The sequence below is a fragment of the Vanessa cardui genome, chromosome 25 (assembly GCF_905220365.1).
Source record: "Vanessa cardui chromosome 25, ilVanCard2.1, whole genome shotgun sequence".
Classification (NCBI taxonomy): domain Eukaryota; kingdom Metazoa; phylum Arthropoda; class Insecta; order Lepidoptera; family Nymphalidae; genus Vanessa; species Vanessa cardui.
This window is the reverse complement of record NC_061147.1, coordinates 1,898,390-1,924,857: the sequence shown is the minus strand read 5'-3', so window position 1 is coordinate 1,924,857 and position 26,468 is coordinate 1,898,390. Positions and strand designations below refer to the sequence as shown.

Genomic DNA, 26,468 nt, shown 5'->3' with positions numbered 1-26,468 from the left:
ACAACACAAACATTAAGAGTTAATAATAAGTTACAATAAAAATAATTGTTAGTACTCTAAACTATATATACTAAAATATAACACTCAATGGGACAATTCACAATTTAATTTTATTACATTTAATATATTTACATAGAAAAGAACAAAATGGACTAAACACAAACGTCAACAAACATTCAACATTTATAGGGCGAGGGACTTTAGGAGGGAGAACGTCGTAAATGGGATGAATAAGTTTAGGACAAAGGAACAGGACATGGGTTGCGGAACCTTCGTCTAGGTCACATTCACACAGCGAGTGATCAGTGATCATGAACTCATATCTTTGCTAGGTGGACAGGTGTGCAGGAATGGCCGAGGCGTAAACGACAGATAGTGGAAATGATCCAACGATCAGCGTGCCTGTGAGATGAAAACCATGGACGCCTCGGAATTTTATGTTGTAACGCCGAATACATAAAAATAAAACATCAGATTTAATTTATTGTCAATTATGTCAAATATTGGCAGAATATTTTGTGCATTTTCATCATAGACGCCATATCGAAACGAAAACAAGAGACGTCTCATGTCAGTGAAGAGACTGACAAATGTGAAATGACATCTCTGAAAAAGGATGAAGCGAATACAGATTTGAGATTTCGCTTTTGAAAAAAATGTATAAAATATTTTAATTCATATTGAATTAAAAACAACTCGAATATTTATCAAATTAATTTCTTATAATATTTATCAATATGGAGAACGGAAAAGTGGATAAGACTCAGTATTGTCTGGGTTGTTTGTGCCGAAACGATGAATTTAACTTACAGTCCTATAAATTTCGAAATGAATTCTTTAAAAGTCTATTTCAGGTATAGTTTAAAATCATTACATTAAACTGAAATGATATATAAGAACTCAATTATAAAAAAAAATGAATCTGTAGTTTGTGTCGACTTTAAAACATTAAATTTTCTAGGTGGAATGTGTACATCTCTGCTATATTTGTAAATGTTTATTTCAAAAATCAGAGCAATTCATCCAGAATGTTCAGAGTAATCAAATATTTATGTCAAATTGGAATGTAAGTTGAGAACTGTTTATATTATTATAGTCAGAACTTGTTAATATCTTATTGATGGGCTAAGGCCTCCTCCTTTTTATGGAGAAGGTTTTTAGGAGAAGGTTGAATACACAACAAATTTCATTGAAAACAGAAACATGCAGGTTTCCTCACAATCTTTTCCTTCACTTTCAAACACTAGATGAATATAGACTTCTATTACCTAGCAAAAAATACATAATAATACATTTTATTACTTTAGTAACATTAAATTTGTCTTTAGAGTTGTGTGAGTAAACAATATTTATAAGATTACTTCAATCAACATATACAAATGTTTATCTAACTCATAGCTCAAGGTGGCTAAATAGTAAATCTTAATTTCTTAATTTATTCCTTGATGGAAAAAGATAATATTATGGAACATGTATATGTATATCAACAAGAATTTCAAACTATTACATTTCATTGACCCACAGTATTGTGGTGAAGTAAGGTCACCACAGCTTTAATCATTCTGTAGACAGTAGGATGACTTTTCATAAGTACAATTTTTTCCATTTACCCACAATATTGCATTCATATGTGCCATTATTAATTCCATTCTCCATTAAAGGTTGCAGATTCAACGATCCAAATGGCACGAATTGATTTCACACCAATAACTCTATCAACGGTACAAATAGATTCAATAGAACTAACAGGCGATAATGATGACATTGTTGAGCCAGTATTTGTCACATACAGTAGATGTAAAAGTAGAGATGTTAAAATTAAATTAGAGTTAAAGGAAGAAGAAGAGGATCATTTGGAGGGAGTGTTCATTGATGATAATGGTGAGAGAACTTTCAATATTTTAGCCATAATGACTATTTTCTTTTATGAATGTTCATGCAGCTGTAATGCACTATATCATATCATACCATCAGCCTACTGCTGTCCACTGCTGAACATAGGCCCCCCAGAGAGCACCATGTTGCTCGATTCTCTGTGTCCCTCATCCAGCTTCTAATGGCGATCCTGTGAATACACTAGCTTTGCATATTTTATAATTATTTATATATTTTTTTTTACTCCAAAGAAAAGGCATAAAATGATACCCAAAAAAGTATTGAGATATCTGTTGGCTTTGAAAGATGGTAATTACTAATTAGTTAGTATATGTTACTTATTTAGATGGGTTATGTGATACTGGCAGCTCGGCCAATCAGAAAGACTGACCATTTGATCTAACCATATGTTTGATTTAATTATTTTCGCAAAATTTATTGCTAATTATTGTACAGGTTTCTTTAAATTTAGTACCAATTTTTTCAAATTTAAGTCTTGATTGTTTATTTTCTAACCGTATAATACCCTTGGTAGTATGTTGAAAAGAAAAGTAATGGCACATCCATTATTATGTACATTTATTTATTAACTTCATTATACTGTTTATTTTTATTGAAAAATAAATAATGAACTGCTGGTATCGGTATAATTTGGGTATTAGGGCCATTGTAAAATTTCATAGAATATGTAAAACTAAGGTTTGTTCATTGTTATGGTTCCTAAAATTCTTAGTTATAAAATTGCATATATTATATAAAGGTCTAAATGTTTATAAATCTATGTATGTTTTCTAGAATCATATCTAAAAGGTGAGGATGATTTCCCGCTAAAAACATTAATAAAGGCAGAGAGTGCAGAACTGTTGGACGATATAAGTCTCAAGCAATTAAGAAAAACATTGAAAAGGAATAAAGTTAAAAAGAGAAGTGAAAAATCTGAAGAAGAAATTGAAAATATTGGTATGGTTTATTTTATTAACTATTATTTTATTATGAGGTCAGGTAGTCATTTTCTAATTTGTCGCAAAACAAGTTTTGATCTGGAATTCATCTTTGAAGTCATCAATAACTTTATTTAGGGTCCTGTTTTGTATATAACTCAAAAATTGTATATTTAACTAAATACTATAAGGACTGATGCAAGGTAATTCAACACTGTTTGTAGACTGTTATATTAATGGTTAGGTCTCCACTGTCCATAGATGACTAAGACCATCCCATACACTGCCACCGCTCCACCAATGAGGAGTTATACCTGTTGTGTGTAGTTACAACCAGAAAGACTGACCATTTGATCTATTACATCTATTAGATATTGTACTCCACAATATATGATGAGTGTAAAGTTTTCAATTTTCACTATATACTCTAAGTCACCAATGAAATAACATGTAAGCTAAGCTGTATAAAAAAAACGTTATTTTTTTTTAGAAAATACTAGCTGTGCCCGACTCTCCATGGGCGTTTGAATTAAACAAAACAGATATCATTATAGACAAAAAGTATATAAATAATGTTATTTTGGTATTTGTACCGTGTATACATACATATAGTAAGACACAAATTAGATGTAGCATCGGAAAATGCAATGGAATGAAAATAAAACCGATTACTGCCGATTTACACAACCAATAGAAATAGCTCCCTATCGCGCCATTCGACGCTATTCGTCGCTATAGATTCACGCGTCAGAGAAAGCAAGAGCATGTACATCGACGCGTCAAATTGACGAATATATTAGTTCATATGATATTACAAGTTATTACGTTTGTGTAAAGATCATATTCGCATGAGAAATAAATATTGATAATTCGGGATAGCGTACTCAATTCGGATGTGATTGGTTTTACGAATTTTGCCGATGCGACATCTAAGTTGTGTCGTACTATACATATGTATTTAATAAAAAGCTGTTATTTTTATGTTACAACAAAAATACTCCAATTTTATTATATTTTTTAGATAATATAATTAATGTAATACATATAACGAGAGAACAGTGTTTGAGGGAGCGCAGTAAAATGATCAAAGACCCAAAGTACATAAACTCTGTGTACAAATGCGAAGACTGCATAAAGGGGTTCACATTTAAAGATTCGTACGAAAAACATTTGGAGAAACATGATAAGGTATGGTTGTTTTTCTATAATGGAATTCACATTTTTTATTTCGTGAAAAGTATTTACGGAGTCGATATGGCCCAGTGGTTAGAACGCGTGCAACTTAACCGATGATTGCGGGTTCAAACCCAGGCAAGCACCGCTGATTCATGTGCTTAATTTGTCTTTATAATTCATGTCGTGCTTAGCGGTGAAGGAAAACATTGTGAGGAAACCTGCATGGGACAAAATTCATACAAATTCTGCCACATGTGTATTCCACCGCATTGGAACAGCGTGGTGGAATATGTTCCAAACCTTCTCCTCAAAAGGAGGCCTTTAGCCCAGCAGTGGGAATTTACAGGCTGTTGTTGTTGTTGTTGTTTGAAAAGTAATTGGCCAAATATAACGTTATATGAAAGTAACACGCCGGGAAAGTGTTTGGTGTTTAGTTTTGAAAAATGTCAGGTGTTTTTCCAGGACACCTAAAACAGATGACATACTATGGTGACACAGACATACAAAAATAACGGTATCATAAAATAATATAAAAAAAATTATTAGCAGGAAATGGAAAATAATTGTATTAAAAAATAAATATTTAGCTCGAGGTATGGTTTGGGAAAATTTAAACAGTGATTGTGTACATTTTTTACTTTTTATTTTGAACACTTCTACGTAACTGTGATGTAGTATTGATTCATAGATATACTGAATATAATATAATAATAACATTACTATAAACAATTGTACCTAAAAAGTAGGAATCTGCACAAAAAACGATTACTACTTTCATTTTCTTTATAAAAATATATGTTTCAGGCGATTGGCGAATACGAATGCGACATTTGTAAACAGAGGATGGGTACCATGGACAAACTCTTGAGTCATCAGAGATACCATAGAGTGTAAGTATATTTATATAATATAATTATATAATAGGCTATTTGACAATGCGAAAAATAAATTGTGAATTATTGTAATCAGTGTAGATTATGAGTTTAAAAATGGTTATTTACTAACGAAATTTGAAAATAATACTTAATTTATTCAAAAATCAATAAATAAAAATGCTACTTTTCAAACGTTTGTCACGTGACACAAAACGCTCCTGATTGGCCGGGCTTATAATGAAGTCACTTTGTTGTAAACCTTGCTTTTCTACTATAAGTACGACAGATTAAAATACAGCAAAGTGACGTCACCGTCCCCATTGCAGCGCCATCTTGTCCAAGTAGCGTTTTCGCGCGTTATTTAAATATGGAATTTTTAATATGATATATTTCGGTAAATATGTAATAGAATTAAAAAAATCAACTTTAACTGGGTTCCTTAACCTCTACTAAATAATATAAAATGGATTTTAAAAACCAGTCAAATAGCCTATTTACTTGATGGTTGGGTGGAATGCCAATTGATGGTTAGTGTTGACTACTGCCCTTAGACAAGGGCGGTTAATAATATTAAATTGTAAGAATGTCTTTGAGAGAAAGTGACCACAATCATCCATTATTTGGCCGTCAAGATTTTTATATTATTCTAAAACTGCCATTCTCAACCAAGCTAAGGAATGTATTATGCGGCCATTATTAAATTATCTCAAATCATATATCACAACTAGTAATAGCTCACGGCTTCGCTCGCGTTTTAAGTTCGGCTCATAGGAAATTTCATCAAATTCGGTTCAGCGGTTTGACCGTGAAAGAGCGTCAGACAGACAGCTACTATGACGTTTATAATAAATAAATAAATATAAATGTAAGACAACATCACATACATTACTCTGATCCCAATGTAAGTAGCTGAAGCACTTGTGTTATGGAAATCAGAAGTAACGACGGTACCACAAACACCCCAGACCCGAGACAACATAGAAAACTAATGGTAATCTACATCGAATCGGCCGGGAATCGAACCCGGGATTGGCGAGTGGCGTACCAATGAAAACCGGTGTACACACCACTCGACCACGGAGGTCGTCAATATAATATTAATATATATTAATTATTTCCCCAGACGTTACAAATGCAGCGAGTGCGACCTCACGCGAATCAGTCGTTTGACGATAAAGGATCACTATACGGCGTTTCATCTCCAGGACACCTTCCAGTACAGATGCTCACATTGCAACAAATTGTTTAAGTGAGTATCAGTAATTAACTAGATACTTGGTGGTAGGGCTTTGTGCAAGCCCGTCTGGGTAGGTACCACCCACTCTACCGCCAAATAACAGTACTCAGTATTGTTGTGTTCCGGTTTGAAGGGTGAGTGAGCCAGTGTAACTACAGGCACAAGGGACATAACATCTTAGTTCCCAAGGTTGGTGGCACATTGACGATGTAAGGAATAGTTAATATTTCTAACAGCGTCATTGTCTATGGGTGATGGTTACTACTTACTATCACGTGGCTCATATGCTCGTCCGCCAACCTATACCATAAAAAAAAACTATATAAGTGCCCATTGACATGAATAAATAAGAAACACGATTGAATTATGGTTTTATGACGAACTAGCTGCTTACTAACTTAGTTTTGAATTTAACAAAAAAACATATATTATTATTATTGTAGTCTAAGTTACTTCTTGTTATATCAGCTATCTGCCAGTGAAAGTCCCATCAAAATCGGTCCAGCCGTTCTAGAGATAAGCCGGAACAAACAGACAGACAAAAATTGTAAAAATTTTATTTTGGTATTTGTACCGTGAATACACACATATGCATTGAGTAACAAAAGGGCTAATTTAACATTACAAACAGACACTCCAATTTTATTATATGTAAAGATAAAATTAGACACATTTGAAAAACGATACATGTCATTAATTTACTTTCAAATATTATATGTCATCCATGAAAATATTATCTATAAAATTTTTGGCTATCCATTAATGGGAGTTACATAACAATAAAGAGTAAAGTTACAGCCTTTATGTGTCCCACTGTTGGGCTAAGGTCTCCTCTCTTTTTGAGGGTTTGGAGCTTGGAGCCACGCTCTTCCAATACGGAATGTAATACTTTTAAGTAATGTAAATTATTTTTTAAATATAAATATGTAACACTTAGAAGATTATTCGTTAAAATGAATTCGTAGTCCTATGTGGACTTTCCTTAAAAAAATTCCATTGCTATATTTCCCACTGATTTAGAATGTGTGTGTCAGTCTTTATTTATTTAAATACTTTATTGAACAACAACATAAGTTGAGACAAAAGGCGGACTTAATGCCTGAAGGCATTCTCTACCAGTCAATCTTTAGGCCAAACAGAAAGTCATGAAGGCGGTAACAATAAATTTTACAATAAATACGATAGTAATAATAATAAAACAAAAACAGATAAAATATTATATATATGCATGAGAATACACATTTATAATTATATATACATATATGATATAAAATAACAGAGACGTAATAGAAATTTTAAAAACACAGCTTAAGTGAGAAAAAAAGGAAAAACTTAAGAGAGGTTTTTAATAATATGATCCTGTAAACGACGCTTGAAAAATGCCTTAGTAGAAGCCTCTCTAATTTCTACCGGAAGTTTATTCCATAATCTGACAGCTTGTACAGAGAAAACGTTAGTTACGAAGCCAGAGAAGTGACTGGGAAAAGAGAGAAGGAGAGAATCAATAGAGCGTAGCTGTCGATCGTGATTGTCTTTTACTGTCTTTATCTCATGAAGTGGGCAGAAATATCTCTGTAATTGTTTTTACAGCAAAGTAAAATGTAACACGTTTTCTTTCAGACGTCAGGTGTCGCTGCGGAAGCACATAGCGTACGCACACGTGAGGCAGAAACGCGCCAAGTGTAAGTACTGTCAGAAGACGTACGCCAATAAGGAGGTTTTGAAGTCCCATATGATTGGGTGAGTCGTATCATAATATTTGATCAGACATGGGTCAATTGGTTAGAGCAGTTAAATTCGAATTGAAGATTACAAAGATTAGGGGATAGAACCCAAAAATAAAAGCCTGTAAATTTCCCACTGCTGTACTAAGGCCTCCTCTCCCATTAAGGGTGGGGGTTTGGAACATATTCCACCACGCTGTTCCAATGCGGGTTGGTGGAATGCACATGTGGCAGCATTTCATTGAAATTAGACACATGCATGTTTCCTCATGATGTTGTCTCGACGAAATGAATTATACACACAAATTAAGCACATACAGTAGAATCCTGATATAACGACCTTCAAGGGACCGGCGATATTATGTCGTACTAACCGGATGTCGTATAAAACGGATATTTACACATGTATGTAATTATGTATTATAAGTGCGAAAGTTTGATTTTCTTATTTAGGTAAATAAAACATGTTGTAGGAATCAGTTACACATGTTTATTTTAATTACTCTTATATGTACACAAATAAGTGGTACATACCAAATTACAAACATAGGTACGTGATGTACTGTAACGTACTGTACGTGTTTGATTCACCAGCTTCTAATCTGTGTAATATTGCACTCTTCTCTTCAATTGTAAAACACTTTCTTTTCACAGAACTCATTTTATAGCAATTTATGAACTTGTCGTAATAGGTGACAAACACTAACTATGATTTACGCGCGTAAATAAGGAGAATTGAACGATGAAGCGCGCGGGGAAAGTGAGGGGCCGAGGTATTGGTCTTTCGTTACCTAAATTGAAACAAAACACGGCGCGTCGTTTTAAACGGACGAATTATCGTAAAAAATGGTCGCTATAAACGGTTTGTCGCTCAAACCGAAGTCGCACTAAACGGTTACATTTTCTCAGTATCTAACTATCAAACCGAACATGAGTAAATAATATCGACGCTAAAAACGGTTAGTCGTTATAAGCGACGTCGTTATAAATGAATTCTACTGTATTTATAGCGGTGCTTGCCTGGGTTCGAACCCGCAATTATCGTTTAAAATGCAAGCGTTCTAACCACTGGGCCATTTCCGCTATCGTATAAGTATAATATTGAATAAAGGATACTTTTATAAAGTATCCTTTATTCAAGTAGGCTTTTACAAGCCATTTTGAATCGTCATTTAATAACTATATTAAGTGAAGCTACCGGAAGTGGATTCTACCGAGAAGAACCGGCAAGAAACTCAGTAGTTAAGTTATTATTTGAGCAAACATGGTCAAGTGGGTTAGAAAACTTAAATTCGAATTGAAGATTACAAAGATTCGGGGTTCGAATCCGACAACCGCCATTAAACTCTCAGGGGCTTAGTTTATGTTTGTAATTTATCTCATACTGAGTTTAATGCTATCGTAAGAATATCAGCGTGTGTAGGATGATGATCTACCCCATGTGTCATAGAGCTTGGATGTAGGAAGAATTATTTTGTTATATAAAATTGCTTAATGAATCCTAAAAACGAAATTTTAAGTGATAATAATAATAATCTTTGTTTTGAAATAATTCTAAATAAAATAATATATATATGTCGGCGCGAAACCACGAATTTCAGAAAAACACTTGTCCAGAAATGATTATATTTTAATAATTTAAAACTGTTTGATTGTTTTTTTTTTTTTAATTTATTTATTTTAAGAGCTTAGTCACCATTTGTGACTATATCGCTCTGTTAGTTATATTACAATTTTTTACTTTTTTATTTCCTTAAACTTAAACATTTGTTACATAATTTGTATAATAATTTTGCTTCTTTGCTCCCAGGAAATGCCAAAAAAACTTATACAATCCACAATAGTTAGTCTGCTTTTAATATTAGAATAAATATCATGTCTAAGTGACTCACTCCGAACACATTCCAGTAAAATATGGTAGATATCTTCAATTACACCACATTCGGTGCAATTGGCGGTTGTTACTTTTTTCATTAAGTATGCAAATGAGTTTAATGGAAGGTGTCCGGAACGAAGTCTTAAAGCCGTAATAAGGTCTTGGCGACTAAGGTCACATTTATCTATCCAGGGTTTATTCCAAGGTTGCGGCTGCATTGTTCTATACCATATGCCTTTTTCTCTTGAGCGTTCATCAAAATATTCTCTCCATAAGTACATACATTTTTATTTATGCATCCAAATAACATCAGAGAAATATGGGTCCACTGATATTGGTATACCATCCACATTGGCCTGTTTTGCAAGATGGTCCACTATCTCATTGCCAGTTATTCCAATATGTGATGGTATCCACTGAAGAAAAACAGATTTTGCAGTCTTATTTAACTTTTGAATTTGGTCTAGGATAGTATATGCTATTGAAGTACCTCGATAACTGGTAGTGCATTTATGTAAATGTTGAAGAGCACTTTTAGAGTCTGTTAAAATTACAAAATTTTGAGATTCAATAGAATCAATATATGACAATGCCTCCGAAATTGCTTGTAATTCAATGAACATTATACAATGGTATTTGCTGAGTTGAAATTTCGCATAGTTTTTAGTTTGTGCATCATACAACGCTCCACCTGAAGTACTTATCTCTTTTGATCCGTCTGTAAATATTTGATAATGGTTTTTGTATGTATTGTCAATAAATTGGGTAACTACACTTCTAATATCTGTTAAACTATATTTATTTTTTGGATTTTTTAAAGGCAAAAGGTTACATCTAACAACGTTATTTACTTCAATACTGCTAACCCAAGTTTTTAAAGAGAACATGTCTAGCTGTTTACTACGTTGAACAGGGATCGATTGTAATTCAGCATGGATTGTAATCAGTAAGGGTTTTCGTTTATTTACCCAATAGCTAAGAGTTTCATTTGAGTTAGTAATGTTACAAAGTAGCTCTATAACCTTATTGTTTTCTAAGGATCTTGATTTGAGCCAAAATTTTCCTGCTAAGTATCGCCTACGGATAAATAATGGTTGCAAACAAAGTTCACTCTCCATGACGTGGATAGGAGTAGTTTTAATAAAGCCCCCTATAATTCTCATTGCATGATTTTGTATCGTGTCTAATTTTTTAAGGTTTCTCTTAGCAGCATTGGCATATAAAAAGCAAGCGTAGTCAATTCTACTACGTATTAAAGTGTTTAGGGTGAACGCCCCAACCCGAACCGGCTAATACTTTAAAAACATTAAGACATTTTGAAACTTTTTGTACAATTTCATTTATATGTTTACCCCACCGTAATGAGCGATCCAACCACATCCCAAGATATTTTATTGATTCGACATATTGTAATACAGAATTATCCACTTTTAATAATATTTCATTATGTTTTCTACCTTTCGAAATAAACAGACCCTAGTCTTTTTTGAAGAAATATGAAGACCTATTTTACTAATTTGTTCATTAAATATATCTAAAGCTTTTTGTAATTGTATTTGTATATAACTAATGTTTTTGTTTGAAGCATATATCACATAATCATCAGCGAACTGGGAGATGTTAATAGAATCAGGATATGCTTCACAAAATACGTGAATCGTAGCTATATTAAATAATAGGGGTGATAAAGGATCACCTTGTGCCAGACCTAAACAAGTAGATCTTCCAGAATTATAGTCTTTACCACGAATATTAAGCCAACGGTTGCTAAGAAAGTTCCAGAGGTAGTTGCAAATTTTAAGACCTACACCAAATTTATGGAGAATTTTTAAAAGTACTGAAATGTTCACATTGTTGTATGCGTTATTTATATCGATAAAACACGCAACCGTAGAATCCTGTCTAGCAAAACCGGTCTGTATATGAGTAATTAGGGTACTTAAATTACACTGGTTAACAAAATTTAAACTTCTTCATGCCACACGAAGTTTTTTATATTTTCTTAATAGTAAAAGGTGTTGTAAATAAAAATCAACAGATAATTTTTTTTTATCACCCATTAATTTTATTTATTTAGCTATAGTTGATTATAAGGAAAAAAAAGAAAGTTCTCGAAAATAAAAAGAAAAATATGAATGAAACAAAAGTTAATACGATTTTCTGGCATATTTGGCTTCCGGTCTCTTTTAATTTTAATTGTCCAGCAATAGTCAGCCAACATCCTTGGACTCCATTTACCTTGATAACGCTTTTCCATGGCCGAAATGTCCTGATGGAACCTTTCCCCGTGCTCATCACTTACAGCCCCTAAATTCTCAGGGAAAAAATCCAAATGTGAATCTAGAAAATGAATTTTAAGTGACATATTACAATTTAAAGCTTTGTATGCCAATATGAGCTCGTCAATTAACTCTTTGTAGTTTTCAGTTTTATGATTCCCCAAAAAATTTGCAACTACGTTCTTGAAGCATTGCCATGCCGATTTTTCCAAAACGTTCAATTTTTCTTCGAATCTCTGGTCTTTTATTAATTCCCTGATTTGAGGTCCTACAAAAATGCCCTCTTTGATTTTAGCATCACTTATTTTGGGGAATTTATCTTTTAAATACAAAAAACCATATCCATTGCGATCCATCGCCTTTACAAAATTTTTCATAAGACCTAATTTGATATGGAGCGGCGGAAGAAAAACATCAGACGGCTTGACAAGTGGTAAATGCTTCACATTTTTCTGTCCAGGAACTAAAAATTCACGCATAGGCCATACTTTTTTTTGTACTGATTTTGTCTGTCCCTGCTGTCCCATTCGCACAAAAAACAACAAAATTTAGTATAACCCAACTGTAGTCCAAGTAGTAGGGCAATGACTTTTAAATCGCCGCAGATTTTAAAATTATATTTATTATATTGGATTTTTTCAAGTACTAGTTTCATGATCTCATAAGTTTCTTTCATATTAGTACCGTGTGCTAAAGGAACAGAAGGAAATACATTACCGTTATGGAGTAAAACTGCTTTTAGACTTGTTTTGGATGAGTCGATTAACAAACGCCACTGGGAGGAATCAAATTGAATTTCCAAAACCTCCATAACGGAATTTATATCATTACAAAACACCAAGTCCCCATCTTGAGAAAAAAAACTTTTAAACTGTACATCACGATTTCGAAAATGGCATATTTTAGTTTCACTATGTAACAAGTTCCATCCTTTTAAACGAGATCCTAACAGTTCTGCCTGTTTTTTTGACAAATTCAAATCGCGTACTAGGTCATTTAGGTCTCCTTGAGTTAATAAATGAGGCTTATCTTGAACTTGTTCAAAGTCTGAATCAGTATCATCATCGACAACAACATTAAATTGGCTTGAAGTGGAGGGTTGTGGATCATCGATATTGAACGATGTAGATGATACTGGTATTGGCAAATTGACGTCATGTGGGATAGGTCTTATTGCTGAAGGTAAATTCGGGTATTGAACTGTGTATTTTGCTTTCGGGTTTATACCTTTGATTTTAGTAACACAGAAATAGCAATCCGACACATGATCTCTAGGCTCAGTCCATATCATAGGAATAGCAAACGGCATATGACGTAATCCTTTCTTCCAATCTAATAAATTTTTTACACATGTTATACAACAAATATGTGGTGCCCAAGGTTTATCTTGATGAGCAACCGAAAAGGAAAAATACTCGTGATAACACTACAATATTAGCTCTGTAAAATTTCGCCTTTGTTGTTTGAAAGTCAATTCACCACAAACATAACAAAAAGAGTTAGGATTGTTAATACACTTTCTAGACATATTCGCACAAGCACAGTATTTGACTAGAACAACGCAATTTAAATTAATAAAGAAAATGAATGGAATTATGTTTTTGTTAAACACTGTTTTCTTACGAACGTTCACATGCATTTATCGCTGTAAAGCCAATAATGAACTTGACTTATCACAAGAACACTGAGGGTGATTGAAATAAAATAAGTGCACTTTCGTAATGAGGGTAGGTAGTTAAAATAGGATTACCTACAAGAGTTCGTGTGGCATGACCACTGTTGATCAGTGTTATCGTAGCAAGATTTTGTCTTTCGGAAACCTATCGTATCATTAGAGAATAAACGATTTTTTTCGAAATACCATTCTAATCGTTTGTTAAGGATGGAATGGAAAATTTTGCACAAACAAGATATCAAGGATATAGGGCGGATCGAAGAAGTAAGCTGCAAGTCTCTTCCTGGTTTTGGTATAAGGACGATATCTATGTTACGCCACTGATGAGGGACTATATTTAGTGAAAAGAATTGATTATATAAATAGCACAAAATGAGTTGTCCTTTTTCTGGTAAATTTTTTAACATTGAATATGATATACCATCACATCCAGGGGCTGTGTCGGTCGATTTAATAGCCAATGAAATCTCTTGCATAAGGATAGGAGTTTCCAGACTGCTATTGAGAATATTAAAATAGGGCTTGGGTGGCAGAACATAATCGGGGCTTAAAGATTTTAAAACATCGTGAGTAAGTTGTTCATTGATATAAGACTTAGTAGTTCTATACCCTCTAATCCAACGCATACGTTGCCATAACTCAGTTGAAGAAGAAGATTGATTTAACGACGAACAATATTTTTGCCAACATTTAGAATCAGCTTTTCGAATTATTTTTTGCAATTCAGATATTTTATTTTGTAATATACCGAGGTTGTTTGGTGTAGGGTTTTTTCTAAAGTTAATAAGAGCCAGCCGACGTTCTGCAACTAATTTTGATAATTCACTATTCCAATATGGTTTCGGCGTGAAAGTAAATGTTGGATTTTGATTTATATAACTAACCGGAATATATATATCAGCTGCTTTATTTAGACATGATATAAAAAAGTCGTAAGCCTGTTGAGGGTTTTCTGGCAATCTTAAGTCGGAGAATATGCGTTCAAGATATTCTCGATAAGATGTCCAATTAGCTTTTTAATAATTCCTTTTTTTAAGCGGCTTAAGTATAGAGTGAATTGAAGTTGTCAATTTAATAATAAGGTGATCACTTCCTAATGTCTCATTAGTAACTTTCCAATTAAATTTTACAGACACGTCCGATGACGCTATTGATATATCCGGAGAAGATTCTTGTAGAATACCGTTAACTAGTCTTACACGGGTTGGTGTTGAATCATTTAAAGTTACAAAATTACTATCTAATAAAGCGTTATAGATTTGAATACCTCTTGGATCTATCCTATTAGACCAATTTGTATGATGTCCATTAAAATCTCCCAAAATAAGTGTGTTTTTATCAACTAAAGAAAATAAATGATCCCAATCACTCTGACTAGTTCTCACCGAGGAAGGGCAGTACACTACAATTACATTCTGAATATGTGAACAATTAAAAATTTTAACAAAAATTATTTCAATGCCTAAATTGGGCCTAGAATTTAAGTTTATCCTTTGAGTTTTAACAGACCGGTGAGCCAGAACTGCTACGCCTCCATAACTATCTTGTCTATCCTTTCGATAAATATTATATTCACCAATAGTAAGATTTGTTTCTGAGTCTAACCACGTTTCACATACGGCAGCAATATGAATTTTCTCTTGCACTAACAACTGACGGACTGCACCTATCTTTCCCTTTATACTCTGTGCGTTCCATTGCATAATATTAATTCTATTCAATATGCCTTCACTGTCCACTGTTAAAGAGATGTGCAAATGGAGAAATAAAATCGAATTTGCGTTGGATCACACTCATAAACCACTCCAATAAGATTACTATAATCTGTTCTATCTTCTTAATAGCTGTAAGTTTTTTCATAAAAATAATATTTGCAAGCTTTTCTAGTAAATCAAAAAATATCCCTTTTTTAACTTTATCTTCTTTGTTACTGTTCTCTTCTTTAATTTCTTCCGTGATAGATTCAGTCTGAGATAAAGCTTCCCAATTAAGCGTTTCATCATTTGTAATTTTTTTATTAGTAGTACTTTTGTGGCTTGATTTTTTAGTATGTTTTGGTGTGGTATTAGGTGTCTGGATATGTTTCGTAGATTTTACGGCCCCGGCATAGGTTAATTGATCAGGTGGAGCGTAAGGAATATCTTTCATTTGAATTTCTTCACATGTATAATTTTCATTCTTTGCTGGTAAGGATGGCGGGACGTACATTTCCAAAGCCTTTTTATACGTACAATTAAATTCAGCCATAATTTCTCGTAATTTTCTTTCCTTTTTAAATATAGGACAATCCCTGCTCAAAGATAAATGGGGTCCTGAACAATTAACACACTTAAAATTTAGTGAATCACAATTATCATGGTTAGATCTACACTTAGGGCATACCACTTTAGTACTAGGGCAAGTTTTTTTATTATGACCATAACGCCAACATTTCGAGCATTGTGTGACGGGAAATATATATGGTTCAATCTTAATCTTTATATCATATACATATATATATGGGGGTAAAGATGAACCTTTAAACCCTAATCGAACTGCTTCACTCGTTAACCAGTCCGATTCATTATTTCTGCGCATTAATCGTTTTACAGATAGTAAATCCCTGTCACAAGTGATATTTTGTTTGATATCTTCTTCGCTTAACTCAGTTTCTACATTCTTAATAACCCCGTACGATATCCCTACTTCATGTCTATTGTGCATTCTCCATCCTCTTTCTATGAAGGCATTGCATGACAATAGTTTTGTTGCACTGTGTTCTTCTTCAAATACAATTAAAACTTTATACGGGTTTAAATATTTTATTCGAGATATATTTAATATATTTTCTTTTTTGAGTATTTTCGCTAATTGAAATTGTTTGGGCATTTTGTCTTTCGAATACACACAAATTTCTGTTAAATGTTCTTCAAGACTTTCTTTGCTGTCCCACATATTCCTTCTTATCATCCTTTTTCCTTTTTTGGTAACAGTTGTCCATTTATTATTAGTGTCTAATTCTCTCATTCGCTTTGTTGGTCTGTTTGCATTTTCTAAACTATAATCTTCTAATTCCTCCTCCATATATATTTCATTCTCCTGTAATTGTATTTGTTCTCTCGATGTGTTTACGCTATTAGAATCGGTATAAATAATGTTATCGCTTTCCATAGTAACGCACCTTACGGCCGGCGGCCGTAATCTTAGATAAGACCGAGCGCGTCTTTCTTAGAATTAGATCGCAATTAGTAAACAACAACAAAAACCACGACTGCAACTGTTTGATTGTTAAATTAATAATTAGTGAATTGTGAAATGTTAAATTAGTCTGAAATATTTTACTGTTGGTAAACAGCTGTTATGTTGTGTGAATAAGTCTACCGACCTATTTTTGTTATAAAAGATAAAGCGCCCGCCGGTATAGACAGGCTTGGTCGAATAAATTAGAGAAGATTATTTCCTGAGTTTGATTTCATAATACCGAGGATGGTTAAAGATCGAAACCCTGACACTCGTGACGTCAGCAGTGCTGACGTCATGTTTTTAAAAACGGGCTCGGACATGCTTCTCCGTTATATATTACACAAATTCATATCATGCTATTGATTACATTTTTTAAAAAAGAGGATTTCTTAAGAGTACTACTGTTATCATACATTTACATGTTACATTTGAAATAAAACTAGTTATAACGATTTGAATCGCGTTCGTGGTCACGGGTAGAATGCCTACCCGTGACAACGAACGCTGTAAAGTCGAAACGTCGGGATGCCAAAAATATTTTTTTTTATTTCAATGTGTAATAATCGCGAAAATTTAAGACGACATTATGTTATCCGTTTTAATGTTTTGCTGTCGGTACAGGAAGCACTCTACGGAAGTGACGTCAGGAGAGGTCTCGCTGAAGAGGCACGTGTGCCAGGAGTGCGGGACGGCCTTCAAGGCGCCCTCCCAGCTCAAGAATCACATGATCAAGCACTCGATGAGCAGGAACTACCACTGCGTCGAGTGTGACAGGTCAGTTTTGGGGGAATACACCCCCCCCCCTTTTAAATAAATAGCTTCGATAAACTAGGTCGGTTATCTGTGATACCCTTTTTAATTTTAGTGATACGAACGTTTTACTTACTTCAAAATGATTAACTGTGGTGATAATAATTTGCAGTAATATTAAATTATTTGAAACATATATAATAAATAAAATTTAATATTCTCTGCGATTTTAAAACTTCCAAAGAGTTTTTAAAACAAAGTAATAATTCTTTTATTTATTTTCGTCTCGCTTCTTTAATTAAAATTACATTTAAAATAAGACGTTGAATTGTTCAGTATAGTAAGTATATTCTATATACTTCTACGTAATTACGATATATTCTAATTATCTTTAAGTGGTGATTAATTTTTTCTAATTTCTCTTTCAGGAGCTTCAAGTCATATAATGCGTTGAAACAACATTTGAAAGTCGCAGCGCCGCACGTCAACTATATGGAGCTACCGTATGTATATTTATAACAAGCTTAAGTATATGTAATCTTAAAATAATATATTATTACATTAACAGCCTGTAAATTTTTCATGTTGGGCTAAGGCCTCCATTTCTTTTGAAGAGAAAGTTTGGAACATATTCCACGACGCAGCTCCAATGCTGGTTGGTGGATATACATGTGGCATAATTTCGATGAAATTAGACACATGCAGGTTTCCTCACGATGTTTTCCTTCATCGTCGAGCACGAGATGAATTATAGACACCAATTAAGCACATATATATGTATAGTGGTGCTTGCCTGGGTTTGAACCCGCAATCATCGGTTAAGATGCACGTGTTCTAACCACTGGGCCATTTCTTAACCACTAGGCTATCTCAATATATTACTGTATTTATTATAATATTAATAGGCGTACCTTTTTATGCAAATATTCCCAAAGCACCCCCAGCATAGACCCTACCCATACAACCTTCTCGCATATTGTCAAAAATAATATTCTAATCAAAGACAAGAGGTGGACATAGACAATTTTATAACTTTTTCCTAATGGTTGTTTGGTGTAACTTTGTCGTGTATTCCCTCAGCTTCCTCTGCGATCACTGCGACAAGAGGTTCGGAGTGCGGAGAGACTTGGAGCGCCACATGAATCGGGTCCATCTCAATATTAAACCTTATCAGTGTGATAAGTGTGATAAGGTATGTTATATACAGCTATAGTAGCGGAACGCTATGATGGCCTTTTTGACGTTTGCCCGCTCATTAAGTTTCGTATTTAATAAATAATTACATCAAAGGAGGAAATTGTTGTTCTTTATTGTCAATAGTGACGTGCAACAACAACAGCCTGTAAATTCCCACTGCTGGGCTAAAGGCCTCCTCTCCCTTTGAAGAGAAGGTTTGGAACATATTCCACCACGCTGTTCCAATGCGCGTTGGTGGAATACACATGTGGCAGAATTTCTATGAAATTTGTCACATGCAGGTTTCCTCACGATGTTTCCCTTCACCGCTGAGCACGAGATGAATTATAAAGACAAATTAAGCACATGAATCAGCGGTGCTTGCCTGGGTTTGAACCCGCAATCATCGGTTAAGATGCACGCGTTCTAACCACTGGGCCATCTCGACTCAGTGACGTGCAGTTAGTCATAAAATTTATCGAATGTGATTTCTTAGCTACAAATATTAGGCTAAATAGAACTATTAAATTAATAAAGGACGATTATGAAATAAATGTGAAAATAGATAATATTTTAGAAAATGAACTTATAATTAATGTGAGTGACGATAGTGAGAGTGAAAGCAGCAGTATATAGCAAAATATAGCCACTAGTGTTTTTGGTTTCTTTTTTGTATCAATTTATTTCTTGTATGTATTGTGTTTATAAAGTTATTCCTTCTAATTACAATTTTTGATTTAAATTGATTTCGTTCGAATATATTACTTAAACTTATTTTATATTTTTTCTATTAAACGTTTTTAATCAGATACTACTTGCAACAAAAACTTGAAATAAATTACTTGCAAAAAAACAAAGATTTGAATATATTATATCGATAATAAATTTACATTTCACATCGCTTTTTTAATGTGTCAAAACGGCCATCGTATCTTGCCGCTAGTATAGGTAGTTTTTTTTTTATTCGTTAGCTCAGTTTACATAGCATATATAAGGTTGGGTCTCTCTAGTGAGCATTTTTTTCTTATGGTATCGGTTTGTGGACGAGCAGATGGGCCACCTGATGGTAAGTGGTCACCATCACCCAAAGACAATGACGCTGTAAGGAATAATAACTATTCCATACATCATCAATGCGTCACCAACCTTGGGAACTAAGATGTTATGTCCCTTGTGCCTGTAGTTACACTGGCTCACTCACCCTTCAAACCGGAACACAACAATACGGAGTACTGTTGTTTAGCGGTAGAATATCTGATGAGTGGGTGGTACTCACCCAGGCGGGTTTGCACAAAGCCCTACCACCAAGTAAACGATTCATACTCGTGTCAGAGGGAAGTAGTCATTATCTTTACATAGTATAACAAAGTCATTTACCGCTGTCAGTCCCTATGTATGCTTAGATCTTTCAAATTACAGAATTTGATGCGACTTTTTTAATAGATAGTGATTCGAGGCGAAGTTTTGTAGTAGTGTTGATTTTTCGGTGGAAATAAATAAAAAAAAACGATTACATAGAAAATGCAACGACGTATAGTACGACACAACTTAGATGTCGCATCGGCAAAATTCGTAAAACCGAACACATCCGAATTGAGTACGCTATCCCAAATTATCAATATTTATTTCTCATGCGAATATGATCTTTGCACAAACGTAATAACTTGTAATATCATATGACCTAATATATCCGTCAATTTGACGCGTCGATTTATATGCACTTGCTTTCTCTGACGCGTGAATCTATAGCGACGAATAGCGTCGAATGGCGCGATAGGGAGCTATTTCTATTGGTTGTGTAAATCGGCAGTAATCGGTTTTATTTTCATTCCAATACATTTTCCGATGCTACATCTAATTTGTGTCGTAATATATATTGTAAGAATAAAATTTATACAAGCTTACATGTCAGTTGAAATTACATTTAAAACTAAGAACACATATTTGTCAACTACCATATATCTTAGGTTGCGTTCTTATATGCCAACGTAAGAAAGTAAAGATACAAGAAATATTCTGTTGATTAATTAGTATCAGCATTGCACTCTTACGATGTTAGGGCGGGTTGTTAGTGAATAATAAAGATGTTTCTGCATCATTGTCTCCGTAGCTATTGTAATTTCAGTAGTTCGGGATGGCCAAAATAATGATCGTTTTACAATGATGTTTCAATCTCTCTATCTTTTGTTACAATGCCCCGCTATCGTCCCATTGTTTTCTATTGACAGCTCAATCATATTTAAAATAAGAAATAGTGTTACATGCCCGTATTAAATGCTATGCCATATAAAATAATATTAATTACAGTTTAACAAATTATTGATCAATTAATAATAATTGTATATAATAAAGTAAATTCAATAGCCCCTGCTATATTCATAATATGCAATAATAATGAGATATAAATTATGATATAGAATTAAATGTCATAACACCGTATTGAAGGCTAAGGTTATTCTCGTAACACTAGATTATATGACTATAAGAATTACTCCATGGGGAAAGAGAGAGGAGTGGACTGAGAGTGTGAAGAGGAATGGTGTTCATATAACACAATCTCTATAACTTTATAAGTTAGTATTATACCAAATTGCCAGTGAAAGTAATGTTATACGACATTGACTACTATAGTTATAATATTTATATATGTATGTCAACTTGGGATTGGAAGAGCTCGTCTAGGAAGTTAGGTGGATAGGTACCTCCCACTCATCGTATTCTAGTTCCGGTATGAAGAGTGAGTGAGCCAGTGTAACATAAGATTTTCAAGATTGGAATTTCTATCGGCACCCAAATATATGGGCAGTGAATATCACTTACAACAACAACAACAACAGCCTGTAAATTCCCACTGCTGGGCTAAAGGCCTCCTCTCCCTTTGAGGAGAAGGTTTGGAACATATTCCACCACGCTGTTCCAATGCGAGTTGGTGGAATACACATGTGGCAGAAATTTGATGAAATTAGACACGAGATGAATTATAAACACAAATTAAGCACATGAATCAGCGGTGCTTTTCTGGGTTTGAACCCGCAATCATCGGTTAAGATGTACGCGTTCTAACCACTGGGTCATCTCGACTCTATCACTTACTATCAAGTAGTTCATTTGACACCAATGTATTTTATAAAAATTAAATCAAGCTATTTCATATTGTAATTTGTTATAGTATGATTATATTTACAGGCGTATGTCAACGGGTGGTCCCTGACGGAACACAAGCGCTTCACACACGAAGGTCACAAAAGACCCTTGAAATTTCCTTGCCCTCTATGCGATAAGGTTTTTGACGTAAGTGTTTATGCCCAACTTATTTATAGCCAACAGATTTTTATGTACAACTTACTTATAACCAATGATATTCTAATAAACAGATATGTTATATCCATACAAAATAACAGAAAAAAGTGTGCCGCGCCGGGGACCGTTTATTTTACATTTCGTTACAAGTAAAAAGGATAGCTTGATAAAAATAATAAGTAAAAGGGATAACTAGATGTTTTAATTGCGCAAAACGTATTACTACGTAATTATGATGTATTATAACGTATTACTACATAAAACGACTAAAGGCAAACGTCCCAATTAGGACGTTTTCTAGTCTTCACTTTTTGCGCGTTAATGACATATCTGTTTACTAGAACATCATTGCTTATAACTGATTTAACTTTGTAATAATTTTTAATTTAATCAGTGGCGGATTTACAATTTGCCGATGATTAAATTACCCCCAACGTTTTTTTTTTTGCAAAATTTATGATTTGTGTTCTATCGTCCTCATTACATCGGTTTTTTCCCGTTATTAGTATGATTATAAACTGAGTGATATTTCTGTCAGTACCAGATTATTTTTCCAACCCGCTATGAAGTGACCAGTATATAGATTACGGACGTAATGTGTATACATATAATTATAAGTTCTTTTTTTTAATTTCTGTTAGATAATAACAAATTTGGGCTAAATCTGCCGCCATAGGCTCAAGCCTACTTAGGTTATTGGTAAATCCGCCACTGAATTTAATTGATATCAACACTTTTTCACGCTTGAATTAAAAGAACCTAGTAATGTTGTCTTAAATTTTCGCGATTATTACACATTTAAATAAAACTAATTATAACGGATGAATCGCGTATATTGATTATTTTTAAACATCCCGACGTTTCGAGCACTTTGCAGTGTACGTGGTCACGGGTAGACTAAGATGACATTTGTCTATTTGAAGAACAAAGGAAATATTATTAACAACTACCGCCAACGATTTCTCAATTGATATTTTGAGTAACGTTCCGGTTGCACGCAGAAGGCACTAACTGTATCTTTAGGTCTTGCAGTCTGTTGGATTTGGGATTTTAAATTTTTATCCAGAGCATGTTCACAGACTGCAGACTTAGAAGATGCTCTGGATAAACCTAACCATTTTATCCGATTTGATAAACCACAGATCCTCGCTAGAGAACACAGATTCATTCCTAGAATGATACGCGAGGCTATTGAAATTCAAAAACATCCGAACTTCAATAGAGAAGATGGTTGGAGACTTTCTAACACCTGGGATCCACTTATTAAAAATTTAAAATCCCAAATCCAACAGACTGCAAGACCTAAAGATACAGTTAGTGCCTTCTGCGTGCAACCGGAACGTTACTCAAGACATCAATTGAGAAATCGTTGGCGGTAGTTGTTAATAATATTTCCTTTGTTCTTCAAATAGACAAATGTCATCTTAGTCTACCCGTGACCACGAACACTGCAAAGTGCTCGAAACGTCGGGATGTTTAAAAATAATTAATATACGCGATTCATCCGTTATAATTAGTTTTATTTAAAAGAACCTAGTAATTTATAATTCCATCAAACTTTTAATTTGGAAATATGAATAAATCCTATAAATATTAGTTTTACATTAATAGTGTATATTATAATAAACCTAATAGTGGTGGGGTATTTATATACACCGGATTACCTATTAAAGAATCAGAAAAACCATATCTGTCTATTTGGCGGGTGTCACGACGTAGCTTTCGCGTAATACTGTGATATGTTTATAAACCTATTTCAATATATAAATGTGAGTCACACTGTCTGCCTGTCGCTCTTTAACCGCTGAAGCGAATTTGATGAAATACAGAATGAAGCAAAATTGAACTAACACCCCTAAATCGAGTAGTTACTCTTTTTCAACATTTAAAAAATACAAATGTTAGTTAATACAATTATTAAAATTAACATATCCCGCGTGGAAGTCCACAGGTATTAATTCCACGCTTTTTTATCATCTACAAAATCTTTTTTACCAACGTGTTTTTTATAAACGATTTGAATTTACGATTATATATATTTTTAGAACCAGAAGTAGGTTAACCTCTAAAACAATTATCTTTAATTTAAAATAACAATCAATCTACCACAATAGAAAAACATTTAGTCTACAACACAAATAACTATCAATAATCACATTACACCGTAATAATTATATTCGCGCTCTCAATGTGTCAACCACGAATCTCCCGCCTTTTTTTTTTAAGGAAAAGTTGTGTGACTTGACGCAGATGTTGCTTGTTTATTCCAACAATATATTATAAGCCTATAAAGCATTTTAAATATAATATTTATAAATAATCATTACATGTTACATAAGTTCTAGCTGTCGAGCTATATTCAGTCACAGAATTATATGAATGTAATGAATACTTTTTGGTTTGACATTTTTATAAATAAAAGTAGAAATAGAATATTATTAAATTTGAAATGGGAATTGTTAATCTGCCTTTAAATACGGAAGATAATGGATGATTGTAAAGAAAACTGTAAAAATAAATATTGTAAACAATATTAAATATTGTTTATTATTTGATGTTCTTGTTTATCTGAAGCTGGGTTTTACAGTAATATATAGTTCCATCAAACATTTAATTTGAAGATGTGAATAAATCCTATAAATATTAGCTATACCTACATTTTTAAACCTGTCCTAATATAGTGGTGGGGTACTAAAAAATCAACAAAACCGTATCGTAGCTTTCGCGTAATACTGTGATATGTTTATAAACTTATTTCAATATATATATGTGAGTCACTATTTGTCTGCCTGTCGCTCTTATACTGCTGAAGCGGATTTGATGAAATACCGAATGAAGCAAAATTAACTAACACTCCTTAAAATCGAGCAAAAACGAGTATGTAATATAAACATAACATAACAATCAAAATAATCTTTATTCAAGTGGGCTTTTACAAGCACTTTTGAATTATCAATTAACAATTAAGTGAAGCTACCACCGGTTCGAAAAGTAGATTCTACCGAGAAGAACCGGCAAGGAACTCAGTAGTTACTCTTTTTCAACATTTAAAAAACTTGTATCGTATTCGATACAAGATTTTGTAGATGATAAAAAAGGCGTATTACTATACGCCTTTTTTATAAACGATTTGAATTTACGATTATATATATAAATGTATAGTACGACACAACTTAGATGTCGCATCGGCAAAATTCGTAAAATCGATCACACTCGAATTGAGTACGCTATCCCAAATTATTAATATTTATTTTTGATGCGAATATGTCCTTTGCATAAACGTAATAACTTGTAATATCATATGACCTAATATATTCGTCAATTTGACGCGTCGATTTATATGCACTTGCTTTCTTTGACACGTGAATCTATAGCGACGAATAGCGTCGAATGGCGCAATAGGGAGCTATTTCTATTGGTCGTGTAAATCGGCAGTAATCGGTTTTATTTTCATTCCATTGCATTTTCCGATGATACATCTAATTTGTGTCGTACTATACATTAATATATTACATTTTAGCGCAACGCGACCCGCAAGGCTCACATCCGGACGCACACCGGCGAGCGGCCGTACTCCTGCAGTAAGTGTCCCGCCAGGTTTAGTCAGGCCAGCGTGTTGGGCACACATGTCAAACTCGTGCACCTTAAGCTCACGAGAGACGGACGACCGAAGGCACCCATAGCCGTCAAATGAATGAAAAAACACTACAACAACAACAGCCTGTTAACAAGAACTTAGTTCCCAAGGTTGGCGCATTGGCGATGAAAAGGAATGGTTAATGTTTCTTGCAGCCATTGTCTATGGGCGGTGGTGACCACTTACCATCGTTCGCTAACCAATATCATAGAAAAAGAAAAGAACCAAATTTAAGGAAATCTGTTATGAAGTGAGCTTGATCTCCAAGAAAGCAATGACGCTATTTTGTACGACTATAATATATTGTCATGTAACAAATAAATCTAAAGTAATTACCTGTAAATTTCCCACTGCTGGGATAAGGCCGCCTCTCCCGTTGAGGAGAAGGTTTGGAACGTATTCCAACACGCTGTTCCAATGCGGGTTGGTGGAATACACATGTGGCAATTTCTATGAAATTTGTCACATGCAGGTTTCCTCACGATGTTTTCCTTCACCGCTGAGCACGAGATGAATTGTAAAGACAAATTAAGCACATGAATCAGCGGTGCTTGCCTGGGTTTGAACCCGCAATCATCGGTTAAGATGCACGCGTTCTAACCGTCATCTCGACTCACTAAAAAAAAATGTAACCAGAATATTCCTTTGTCACACGTAGCATTCATATTTGAATTTGGAATGAGTTCCAAAAAGTTTTATAATCTGAGGAGAATAAATTATTAAAC

At 33.8% G+C, this 26,468-nt stretch overlaps 1 protein-coding gene across 1 annotated transcript; it reads left to right on the top strand.

Annotated features, from left to right (window-relative positions):
• Positions 1-579: 579 nt before the first annotated feature.
• On the top strand, positions 580-26,149 carry LOC124540517 (zinc finger protein 816-like). The gene is made up of 13 exons (XM_047118139.1): positions 580-854; positions 962-1,066; positions 1,662-1,881; positions 2,671-2,835; positions 3,838-4,004; positions 4,797-4,882; positions 5,991-6,116; positions 7,725-7,844; positions 17,502-17,654; positions 18,059-18,133; positions 18,711-18,822; positions 21,993-22,097; positions 25,627-26,149. The coding sequence occupies exons 1-13, from the start codon at positions 738-740 to the stop codon at positions 25,798-25,800; spliced, it is 1,725 nt and encodes a 574-aa protein (XP_046974095.1). The 5' UTR covers positions 580-737; the 3' UTR covers positions 25,801-26,149.
• Positions 26,150-26,468: the final 319 nt, after the last annotated feature.